This window comes from Lactuca serriola, chromosome 1 (assembly GCF_051521515.1).
Source record: "Lactuca serriola cultivar US96UC23 chromosome 1, Lser_US96UC23_V15, whole genome shotgun sequence".
Lineage (NCBI taxonomy): Eukaryota > Viridiplantae > Streptophyta > Magnoliopsida > Asterales > Asteraceae > Lactuca > Lactuca serriola.
The window spans coordinates 39375133-39387708 of NC_136408.1; the positions used below are offsets into that span (position 1 = coordinate 39375133).

Consider the following 12576-nt stretch of genomic DNA (forward strand, 5'->3'; position numbering starts at 1 on the left):
CGCATGGCGTACGAGTGGATTATGAAACCCTAATTTCTAGGGTATTGCACCCTATTTAAGCCTTATGATAGCCTCATTTGGTCATGTTTAGACAACCTCCACCTCCCCTTGTCCAGAAATCGAAACCCTAGTGTGTTCTTGAGAGTTTTGAGCCATAAAGAGTGTTTGTTGGTGCTTTGTTAAGGAGAATAAGAAGTGGACCACCTGGAGTTTTGCTTGGAGCTTGAGGATCCGGGATTAGCTCATCATTTTCTAGCCTTTTGAGGTAAAATGACTCAAATACACGTCTAACTGTGACTTTAGGGCCACTTAAGTTAGGGATGAGCATGGTACGAAACCGGTACCGACCCGTACCGTTCCCGATTTCCCAAAAACCGAATTTTATTGAAAGTCAATCCCGAGTACCGAAGCGAATTAACATCACTGGTACCGGTTTTCGGTACTGGTACCGGTTTTCGGTACTGGTACCGGTATCGGTGGTACAAAATCCTGAATTTCATGTATTTGGAGTACCAAGTACCGTCCCATATTTTCAAATTCGGTACTGGTACGGGGTCGGGATTTGGGACAAACTGTTCATCCCTAACTTAAGTATCTTGAAAATTCACCCAAGATATGTTGATTAAATTTTGATTACTGCGAGAGGCCTAATTAAATGTAATTCCACAAAATTCTTCTAAAAAAACAATTTTATTTCTTGCTTTTACTCATAACAACAAATTACATTTCTTAATCAACAATTACAATTTACTTTACTTCTTTGCATATAATAACAATATACTTACATCTTAACTGATAATAGCAATGCATTTTGATAATTAAGTGAGAAAAAAATATTTCTTAAGGATATATAAAGGAAAACTTACAACACCATTTGTGAACATATTGCTAAATGGAAGTAGGTTAGTATAAAACAAATAATGACTTAGTAAGATTGAAAATTAAAGTGGTTAGTTGCAATATAAATAAAATATAAAATATGATGCAATTATCGTCAACCACAAAAGGAACCATTCAATGGGATCCAGTTAAAGTACAATGCTATTACAGGGGAAGACTTTAAATATAGTTTAATTAGAAGAAATCTTATTTTTGTAATTATCTTAAACACTGGACCAAGGACACAAAGTAGGGGGAATATAATAAATATCAACATACTTCCAATGATTTGTATAATATAGCATTCTACTTCCATTTCTCTTTACTATAACATCATATTTAGATAAATATACTTATTTATACTTTCAACGGTAAACCTAATATCAAATCAGATTTAGAAATAAAAAAGATGGAAATGAATACCTTAGGATCAAAATTGAGTAATTCCTTGGAATTTTGGAAGAGGTAAGTTAAAAAAAATATTATATAACAAGTTTTATATAATAAAATTTCATAATAACTAATAGCATTTGTTTGTAGCCGAAGAAACATGAATAGTAACTCTACACCACAGACAAATGTCGATCCCAAAATCTACTGATTTAAAAACATACATATACATTCCAAATTAAATGAAAAACATAATAAAATACAATGATTTAAAATTACTTGACATAAGATTAGAGAATAGAAGTTATGAACTTGTTATGCATAACACCTTTGATTTCTACACATCAAATAAACCTTAACTCCAAACTTCAACCACAATCCACAAGAAAACTTAAAAACATGTCAAAACATTAAGAGTAAATTACACGAATGGTCCATATGGTTTGGGGTAATTTGCACGTTTGGTCCCTAACTTATTTTTTTAACTCAGAAGGTCCCTACAATTTGTTTTTGTTACGCGCTTGGCCCTTACTATTTATTTTTGTTACACGTTTCGTCTCTGTCTTACCTAAAAATACTATTATTTAAATACGAAAAAATGATGAGATATGTAAGGTAAGATGGAGGGTGTGGGGTTGGGGGTGTGTCTATTTAAATAAATTAAAAAAATCAAGGGCAAAATAGTATTTTTAGGTAAGACAGGGACCAAACGCGTAACAAAAACAAACAGTAGGGACCTTCTGAGTTAAAAAAATAAGTTAGGGACCAAACCACCAATTACCCTAAACTATAAGGACCATTTGTGTAATTTACTCAAACATTAATCTAAACATCAAATTACTGGAAGAATCGAATAAGTAATTTTAAAGTATCCATAGTTCCATACCTTCTTTTCTAAATGACAGAGTTAAGAGCAACAACAACAAAGTTGACCAATATCTGATCATTAATGATTTCAGGAACCTCCACATCAGTTACTAATTTCAAGATATCAACAACTTTGGCAATACTTCTGAGTTAAATAAGTACAAGTGAATACTTGCAGAAGAATTAAGAGCATGATGTTAAAATATATGCGCATACATATTCACACACATACAATATAATACATTTAAATATGTTTTCAAAAGGGCTTACTGTCATTTGCTCTGTAGGAAGATAATTACCAATTGTTTCCCCAAAGATTTCACATGTAGAAAATTAAATCAACCTCTTCTTATGATATCCCTTTTCTACTAAAACACAACAAAATCCATCAAAATCAGAAAAACTAACAGAGATGAGGTAATCTATAATTGTATTCTTTAAGCAAGATAAAAGAGGTTGCAATTAAGGAGAAAGGGTAGAACATCGGAGATAACAAAGAAGAGATAAATGGTCACCTCTTGTTAACATGTATTTTTAAGAATTTCAAATAGATGGATGGTGGTGAGGATTGCAGTCAACGATGGTGCTATAGATTTTTTTAGAGGTAATAGAAGCATATGGTGTGGTTATGGTGGCGACAACAAATGATGGTGAAGGCGGCAAACGATGGTCAGTGGTGCTAGGGTTTTAGAAAGAAGGTAACCAAGAGATAGGCAAATGAAATTATGAGAGATCTAAATTTGGGTTAAGTGAAAACCGGAAATGTGGGATCCGTTACTATTCTTTGGCAAAGCTTAGAGGTTTGTACATATTGTTGATAAGATTGTACCTCTTAAAATTCAAAAAATGTCTAATATGTTTTATAAGATAGCAAAGATAGAAGTTCATTTGACCAAGAGTCATATTGCCCTAGAGGAGAATAATCGACACCCTACAGATGAAAATTGTTTTCCCTTAAATAACCCAAAATGGAAATTAAACACCGATAGATTTGAAATCGGCAGACATATATACATAATCAAATATACACCCAAATGACCTGAATAGAACACAAATTACAACTTCAATTGATCACAAAACCTATAACGTAATCAAAATTCCATGAGACTTTCTTCATGCAAAGCATACGATATACAAACTAGTGAACAGCAGCCACCTTCCACATACATAAAACATATTTGACAGCTAAAATTTGAAAAACAGTTATCTTTAACAAATCTTCAAAGTAGAGATAGATATACTATATGGGCAAAACCTAGTTCACTGTAATGCCAATCAATAATTACAAAATCATGTTTACAAAAACAGCACACACACAAAGGAAGGGAGGGAGGGAGGGCATTTTTGGTATTGTGTAAAAAAAAAATTAAGAGGCTGCTTCTGTTAGATGCAATGCAAAATGAGAAACTGCAGACTGTAAATGGCATGAAAGAATGTCATCAGGGATGGGTGAATCAAATATGGTACTGAAACACTCCAACTTATCCTCAATGCTTGACCCCTCTCCTGGATCCCCTACAAGCAAATCACTTATCTCCTCTGCCATCTTTGCATACACCATTCTGCATTTTTTTAATTATAAAAAACAATTTACATATTGTTATTTACAAAATCCAAAAAAACAAAATGTTTTTTTTTTTATTTTTTATTTTTAAGTACCTGGCATCAAGAGGCAAACGGCTGTCCCAAACTGCCAAGGACTCTTTCAACCGACTAAAGAACTCTTTACACTCATCATTTTTCTTTTTTAGAGAAACCTGCTAAAGTAGAAAAGTTAATAGAATGAAAAATATAAATATTATTATCAGAAATAGAGTAGTTACATACCATTTCAGTCATTGCATCATCATCTTCCTCCAAACTAATTCTAAGGGTATAAAATGTCATGTAAATTCCAGCCCCAACATCCCAATTCTCAATTTCTGATTTATGTTCTTCCATTGAAGTCGCAATCCTCCATATCTCCGAGTGTTTCCCTAAATTGTAAAGAATGTTAACTAAATAAATCACTTCATATTTATCAAAACAAAAAATTAATGTCACAAAACAGTTTACCTGACAAGAACAGAGAATGTGCAACCAAACTTATGAAGGTCGAATGTGCCTTTTGCCAAAACCCACATCCAAGATAATGTTCAAGGGCATTAACGGAATTTCCATAGTAACCATGATATACAGCCTACACAATTCAAATACAAATATACAATAACCTCAAAAAAAAAAAGAATTCAAACATATTGTCTGGAAAAAAAAAAAAAAAAAACTCACCAAGGCCTCATGCATCCAAGCTGATGGAACCCCTAATTCTTCAATAAACTCGCGTTGACTTTCTTGACCACTCCATGTTTCACAATACTGAAACAATATTTCTTTAATAACGCGAGCTTGCAGATTCGGATAATCCTCATGATTAGACATATGGAGGACAACATAGATTGCCCAATGACAGTGTCCCAAAGACAACAACTGTGAAACAAATCCCATATCAAGAACATGAAGATCATCACAACTAAATGTCCCAACAGCTTCCAAAACAGCACGTTGATGCCAAATCATATGGTGATCAAGCGGATCATGACTTGAAGCAAACGCACTAAACATAGTCTTTAAAATACCAAACTCCCTCTCTTCACTTCCATGAAGAATCATAAGATAATACGCAAGGTCAAAACGGTCATTACCCGGGGTCCATCCGTTTTCCACTACCCCTTCGTCTATGTAAACCGGAACCGGATACGGGGCCCGCCCGTTTTCTAAAAGACGGTGATACGTTTGAAAAATGGAAATCAAATCAGAATCAGGTGGAAGCTGATACCACATTAACAAACCTAGAAATCTTTTCCAATCAATGTTCATGTCTCCTAAAGCCTCATGGATATTACCTGAAAGCAACTCTAAAATCTTGATCCTGTCCTTTTCAATGAAACTGAAATCCAAACCGTTGGTTTTCCAAAGATTAAGTTGATGGTCAAGATCGGACCGGTTGACCATTGACCCGCCAGCCTGGCTTAGCAGCAACGCGAGCCTCACGTCTCCTCTTGAAGCAGAGAGCTCGACAGCTGTATCAAGTTGTCTTCCAGTTAACAACAAAAACAAATGTTGTAAATCATTTGAGTCGTTTAAGGAACTGATTTCATCTTGTACGCGATGCATTACGGATTCTTGTAACCAGTAACTGAACTCTGCTCTTCGGATCAAAGGAAGTGCTTCCATGTCTGGATCTAATGAGCTTATTTCTCTTGAAGAGAAAAGAACCTTTATGAGTTCCCAAACAAGAACTTGGTGCATTAACATGACACGTTTGGAAGGGGATAATCCGGTTACTTCTAGTTGTTTCTCAATGATTGATATATAGCTTCGACATATATGAGAAAGTGACAAACGATCACATACAAGTTTTTGAATCTTTATCTTGTAATCATCAACTTCAACTTCCTTTGTTTCATGGTTGATTTCTTTATGAAAGTTTAAAGGAGAATCGAAGCATGAATCGATAAGTTCTTCACGTACTTTGTTGTTTTCGTCTCTGACAACGTTATCAGTTGCAGCTTTTTGTAGATTTATTGTGGAAGAATTGCAATGAAGAAGGAGGCCATTTGGACCCCACGCTATACCAAATGATTTACCCATGAACAATGCAGCATCAACTATGTTTCGTGAGTAGTTCTTTGTCACTGGTGTTTCCTTTACCTCCATTTTAAACCCTTGAACTTTTGTTATTGTTAAGGGAAGAGGTTTCTTTTGTTGGGTTAGTAAAATTGACCCGTTTGGGGTTGACCCGAAACTACCAGGATTGTACTCGAGTAAAGCTAATGGAGTTTTTCGAGTTATTTTGGTAGAAGGATGATGTATTGGAGATCTTATGTGTTGCTTATGGTGTGAAAAACTTTCATTCAATTCTTCATCTTCATCTTCCTCATAAGGAAACATCACCATTTGCATTTCCTTCATTCTAACAGGATCAAGACCAAGGTGTGAAGGAAGAGAATGAGAAAGAAGGTGGGGATCAGAACCATCACTATCATTCATTGGAATCGGTTCTTGGACATCAGAATCGGAACCGGCATCACCCATTGCGATATCTTCTTCTTCATCATCGCTCAGACCAAATCTACTAAAATGTTGAACTGTAAATTTCCATTCTTTTTTGTTTGAATCAAAAGAGATAAACTTTGCTCCTTGTCTTTCTGCACTTACCCTCAACTTCTCTGTTACTTGGTCTTTCATGGAGGTTATTTGTAAAAGTAGAGTTACTTCAGCAGCCTTGTTGAGTCCCTTACCAATTACAGGTTTGGTAGTTTCATCTTCATACACAACAATCTCATGTCGTTTGAATTTGATAATCTGGTTTAAATCTAACCATCTGACATCGGTTTCTCCAAAAAACTTAACTTTTCCATAACCATATCTACCAACTGTAAAGTTTTGAACCCTTTGGCAATGACCTGGGTTCATGAGTTCTCTCATGGCCAATTTGGTCAAACAAGGTTCAGTAAAATAATCAGAAGCTTGAAGGGTAGGTAAGAAAGTTTGAATCTCACGTGAGATTGAACAAGGTGAAGAACCGTTATAGACATCCAATGTTACTTTTCTTTTCTTGAATCGGGATTCAGCAACAAGAGCATCTAAATCCACACCCATTTTGAAGTATTTTTTAGTGCACACTAGTTATTCAAAAGCTCCTGATCAATGCATAAGAAAGAAGGTGTAAGAACAGCAATATAATTAAACAGTAACCATGACTAGCAATACAGGGCATGAACTGTAGATCTGAAACAAAGAATTGCACCCTGAATTGCAGAAACTACCAGATATTAGTGAATCTAGACCAGGGAAATCAAATCACTGTGTTAACCAAGAAACATGATTATCGCCAAGTATCTTAAATCTGCCCTTGTGACAGGGAACGTAAGGTTTTACTACAGGTGTAGCTGTGGTGGCAGGATGACAATTAGGGGTTTATGGTTTGAAGACAACAGCTAGTACCATATGATAGTTTGTGGCTTGATTCCTCTGGAGTACAAACCTCAAAAGAGTCAAATGAAACGGAGATATTTCTTTAAAAAAAATAGTACGACTACAGCTACGGCATACGCCCGATCAAAACCTTCTTATAACGAAAATAAAACCCTAAATTACCAGGCCAGACCAAAATGCCCGAAGAAAACAAGAGATCAAGTCGAAATCAACAAGTTGGAGAAGGCATACAATCATTAATTATCGGGAAACACCAGATACTTCAGTAGTTAAAGAAATAAATTCTAATGCCGATTTTCTCACAAGAAAGAAAGCAAGCCCCAAAGCTCTAAGCCGCATAATAAAATGCACGAACAAAGGAACAAATTAAAGTTTGATTTGCAAAGTAGGAAAGCTCATACTGTCGATAAAAATCCAAGACTACTTGACATTTCAGCTGAACAAAAAGAGGACGGTACCTGACCACAAAGTCGGCGAAAATGTACGACTTCACGACGCTGGTATTTGGAAAATCAGCTTCCGTCGATAGTAAGTCGGTACGCTGGACGGATAGATCACCGGAGATTAATCGGGGGGAAAAGCAGAAACCCTAGACAGAAAATTAAAAAATCAGCTTCAGTGTCAGTGGGGGGAACTGGAAGAAGACATTGGTGATGAAAATTTTCATGTACGGAGTTGATGGATCAGTATCCAACTTATTTCAGGCCCAATGTTTAGTAAACCCTTAAGAGGACTGAGGGTCTGAGGCTACGACGAAATATTACCCATGAAGACGCTCATTAAGCTTGGATATTTTAACAACTCGATCACTTTTAGACGGGTTTCGGTTTCGGTTTCAGTTATGATTTTTCGGTTATTTTTCTAAACAATAACCGGTTATAAACGGTTATAAATAAGGTGAAACTAATAATGATTCAATTCATAATACATATATGTATTTTAGCTGGCTTCAAAAAAATAAGAGACAATTAAACTTTAATATTATAAAAATGAAAAACCGTTGCGTTGATATGTTGTCTTTCTGGACTTGTATCATATTCAATATTAACCATATGATTTTTTACATTCTAAAATGAAGTAAAAACACTAAATTACATGTTGAAAAAATAAAAATAAAATAGTAATTCCGACTTCATATAAGTGAATTACAGTATTTTAAAAATCGGGACAAAATAAAAAACATGTTGAAACAAAAAAAAAAACGCAGCATTGATATGTTGTCTTACGAGGCTTATATATGATTCAATATTTAACCAACATATGTTTTTTTACGGTCTAAAATAAGTACAAACACTAAATTACATTTTGCAAAAAAATCAAGTAATTTCAATTTCATATGAGTGAGTTACGGTATTTTAAAAACCGTAACAAAATAAAAATACGTGCTGAAACAGAAAAACGCAGCATTGATATGTTGTCTTCCAGGGTTTGTATATGATTCAATATGATTTGTTACAATCTAAAATGAAGTAAAAACACTATATTATATGTTTGAAAAAAAAATTCAAGTGATTCCAATATCATATTAGTAAGTTACGTATTTTAAAAACCGGGACAAAATAAAAAAAATATATATGCTGAAACATAAGAAAACGCAACATTGATATGTTGTCTTTTGGGGTTTGTATATGATTCAATATTTAACAAAAAATATGTTTTTTATAGTCTAAAATGAAGTAAAACACTAAATTACATTCTAAAAAAATCAAGTAATTCCGACTTCATATGAGTGAGGTACAAAATTTTAAAAACCGGTTCCGATTTTTAACCGGTTTTTTGTGGAACCGAACCAGTTTTAGAACCGAGACCGGTTTTGCTATAAATAGAGAACCGCTAACCGAACCGTTTTATTTAATCTGGTTTCGGTCCGGTTCTAATTCCAGTGGTTCTAATGTTTGTCCCTATCTTAAAGTAAGTACTTGAAATCAATTAAAGAAATTCAAATTAGAAAAAGAAACAATAAATAAAAATTGAAACCTTATTCCTGAATTTTAAAATTAAGGAAAATAAAATGAAAAGGAAGGGAAAAAAAAGAAAAAAAAAATTAAGTCAAAACTACAAAAATGGTCCATGTTGTATGTATTTTTTTCGAGTTCTAGTCCAAACCCTAATCTTTTTGGATTGTCACTCCTTTTGAACTTGTTTGTATGTGTTTGGTCCCTCTGAAATTTGAAATTATGGTAATACCCTTGTGTATTTATTTTCTATTTTTCTTTATTTTTTTTTTAAAAATAATAATTATTTATCTATTTTAATTATTAAAAAAAATGGTCCATCTCTCTCTACACAAACTTAAAAATCTCTCTACCATGTTCATCATCTTATATCCTCGTTTACCTTTTTACATGAAAATAAAACAAGAAAAAAAAGGTCAAAGTTCTCATTTCGATACTGACGGACTCCATTAGAATTTATAAGCCATGGATAAAATCAGAGCACGTGGATTTAATCCAGCAAATGTTGTTCCTGAAAGAAGCCTTCACACTGCCTTCAATCATATACACTTTATAGTGGGCAATCCTCCTCTTCCTCTTGCTTTCTGGATCAGTCAACCCTCCTTACGGTTTTGACGACCGTAACATCCCAAAAATACCAAGTAAAATTGCCATTTTTAAACCGTTCATTCATTTGTTCCAAAAGATAATCAAATCAATAGTATTCTCAAAACATTAGAGTAAAAATCACAAATAGTCAATGCAAAATAAACTATGGGGGATGCAGTGCGATTGTAACGTCCCAAAAATAATGACATAAAATTTCGTTTCTAAATTAATAAATTGTTAATACATATCAATATTATAGACCATGATTATCAAAGCTTTAGTAAAACATCAACGAATCAGAGTAAATCACAGACTCCAGAAACATGTGGTGTGTGCCCTGCAACCATCCCGAGCTCTTCCATTTGGAAACCGGAGTACCTGAAACATAAACTAAAACAATAAGCACAAAGCTTAGTGATCTCCGCAAGATACCACATACCACGCATACATAAATCACATATTGGACCCTCGCTCTCCATCGGGCCTTGCCCGGTCTCAAGTCTCACTCGGCCTCGGGCCTCGCCCGACATCAATCCTTGCTCGGATTACAGATCTGTTATTCTCAAGCCTCATCTGTCACTGGGCCTTGCCCTCCATACACATACAAAATATTGTGTATTCATGCTAACACATAAAATGATCATAAAGACTAGCATATATTCCAGTCATCGGGCCTCGCCCGGTATCGAGCCTCGCTCGGCATACACACATTACCATATAACCATATAATCATATAGACATATAACCATACTAGCACATGCAATAATCACGAAGACCATAGCACATCATACGGTCATTGAGCCTCGCCCGACATCAGGCCTCGCTTGGTAAGCATAAAATCATATACTAATAACTAGCATACAATCTACTCATCAGGCCCCGCCTGGTATCAGGTCTCGCCCGGTAAGCATATCATCATACAATACATGCAAGATTCACGCAGACATATAACATCCTATGGCCGACTTTGATGCCTTCAACCCGCTAAACCCAATGAGGAGACTCACCTCGCACTGCTAAAGTCTCGCGGATAAAACTTTGGTTGTTGGATGACAGATCCCCGAACTGTCAACATAAAAAAAAAACACCCAATTAATAATTGGGTTCCAATGCATAACCATAAATCCATACTTGGGGTAAAAATATCATTTTACCCCTAACTATCTTGGTCCAAGACCAAGGCCTAAACTCACACTCTAAAGGCCCAAAAGCCAAAATAATCAACCAAGGCCCAATTATGGCCTAATTTTCCAAATTGGGCCCAAACACCTTACATGGGCCTTACCCTAAAGCCCATACAAATATCCTAGTCCATACACTTGTTCTCAGGTGGCCCAACAAGAACTCAAACACCTAAGCCCAAAGGAAAGGCCCAACTCAAAGCCCAAACAAAATTAGGTTTTCACATAAAATAACGATTAGAGTTAAGTAAAATCACTTAACCCATTAACGACTTAATCTATTAAGCCTATCACTCTACTAGATCAATCATACAATATGGTCGGGCATAATTTATAACTCCAATCCAACGGTCCAAAATGCAGGTCCCGACAAGTCCCAAACAAAAGCCTCTAAGATTAGGGTTTTCTAAACCCTAATTAAAGGTTTCCAACCCAAACACACGCCAACTAGGTCCAAGGTTGAGATTTTAGATTAGTTTGGGTTTCACTGCGTCGGGCGCCACCCACTGCCACCTCGGGCGGTGGTGGTCGATGGTGGTTCACGGCGGTGGTGGTGGTTTTTGAATTAAAATTCGTCCACAAGGTTCTAATACATTAACCAATGAAGAAAACACCCATACACATAATAGTTCACGCACATAGCTGCCTAACACGGCGGCAGGTGGCGGCAGCAAGGTGACAGCTGGTTGGCTGCCAATGTGGTTTTCCATATTTTTCGGCCAGAGAATGCATACACACACTTCATAATCACGGAAAAGCACTACAAAACATACCCACAACCACCCTCTTAGTGGCAGAGATGACCAGAGATAATTATGAAAGAAAAGAAGACAACCGCAAGGACCGACGACGGCAGCGGCGGCGGCGCAAGCTAGCCTTTGCGGAGCAGAAACAAAATGAGAATGAAGGGGTTGCAGCGGAGAAATGGAGTTGCACCTTCACCGGAGAACGACATGCGGCCCCGATTCACGGTTCCGGCGACCCATGCTTCGGCGTCTACATGTTGCTCTTCACCGTTGACGGCAGCTTCATCGGCAGTTTGGCTTTGGTGGTTTCCGGCTTCAACAGGCAAGGAGGCAGCGACCGAATGTAAGGGGTATAAGGGTGGCGACTGTTGCATGATATTAGGGTTAGGATTAGGGTTTCATGCTCCTTAAAAATGGGAGGGGAAGGGTAGTGACGGGTTTAAACCCGTCTCCAACATAACTTCATTCCATTTTTTACAAGGTTGGTCCTTCCACTCCAATTTTTTTTTTTAAAATAAATTAATAAATTACCATTCAGCTCCCAGCTTCCAAAATCTTTTCAATTTAAGCCCAAAAGCTAGAAAACAAATCCAAATATTTTTTATTTAGCCACATGCTCAGTTATTCTTTACACCACAGACCACGAAAGCACCCTTAAGACCTCCAAGACAATTTATAATGCCAAATACATCCTTCCTCACTAAAACCCTTTATTTAAATTTCATTTATCATAATAAAATAATACTTAAAATACATTCCCGGATTTAGGGTTTATTTTCAAAACGGGGTGTTACAGCAATCATGTCGGGTCATTCCCTCTGGAACTAGAAATATTTGAAAATTATTTAAACCACAAACCATAAGCATGGAGATTAGTAAGTTCCTTAAAATATAACATACCATACCACAAGCCCGGTCCAACATATACATAGGCTCAGCCCAATATGCTAATGGCCTCAACCCAACATGTAAATGGGACAATCCAAATGTGCA

General features: G+C 35.9%; 1 protein-coding gene across 2 annotated transcripts; it reads right to left on the reverse strand.

The window, feature by feature from the left end:
- Window positions 1-3182: 3182 nt before the first annotated feature.
- On the reverse strand, window positions 3183-7800 carry SAR3 (SUPPRESSOR OF AUXIN RESISTANCE 3). Of its 2 annotated transcripts, none has more exons than XM_079023444.1 (6): window positions 7572-7800; window positions 4405-6818; window positions 4192-4315; window positions 3964-4112; window positions 3796-3896; window positions 3183-3698 (listed from the first exon to the last, which is right to left on the reverse strand). In XM_079023444.1, the coding sequence occupies exons 2-6, from the start codon at window positions 6775-6777 to the stop codon at window positions 3503-3505; spliced, it is 2943 nt and encodes a 980-aa protein (XP_078879570.1). In that variant the 5' UTR covers window positions 6778-6818; window positions 7572-7800; the 3' UTR covers window positions 3183-3502. The 2 variants fall into 2 exon arrangements, with proteins under 2 accessions (XP_078879570.1, XP_078879571.1); XM_079023445.1 differs by having other exon boundaries at window positions 3796-3893; window positions 7572-7798.
- Window positions 7801-12576: the final 4776 nt, after the last annotated feature.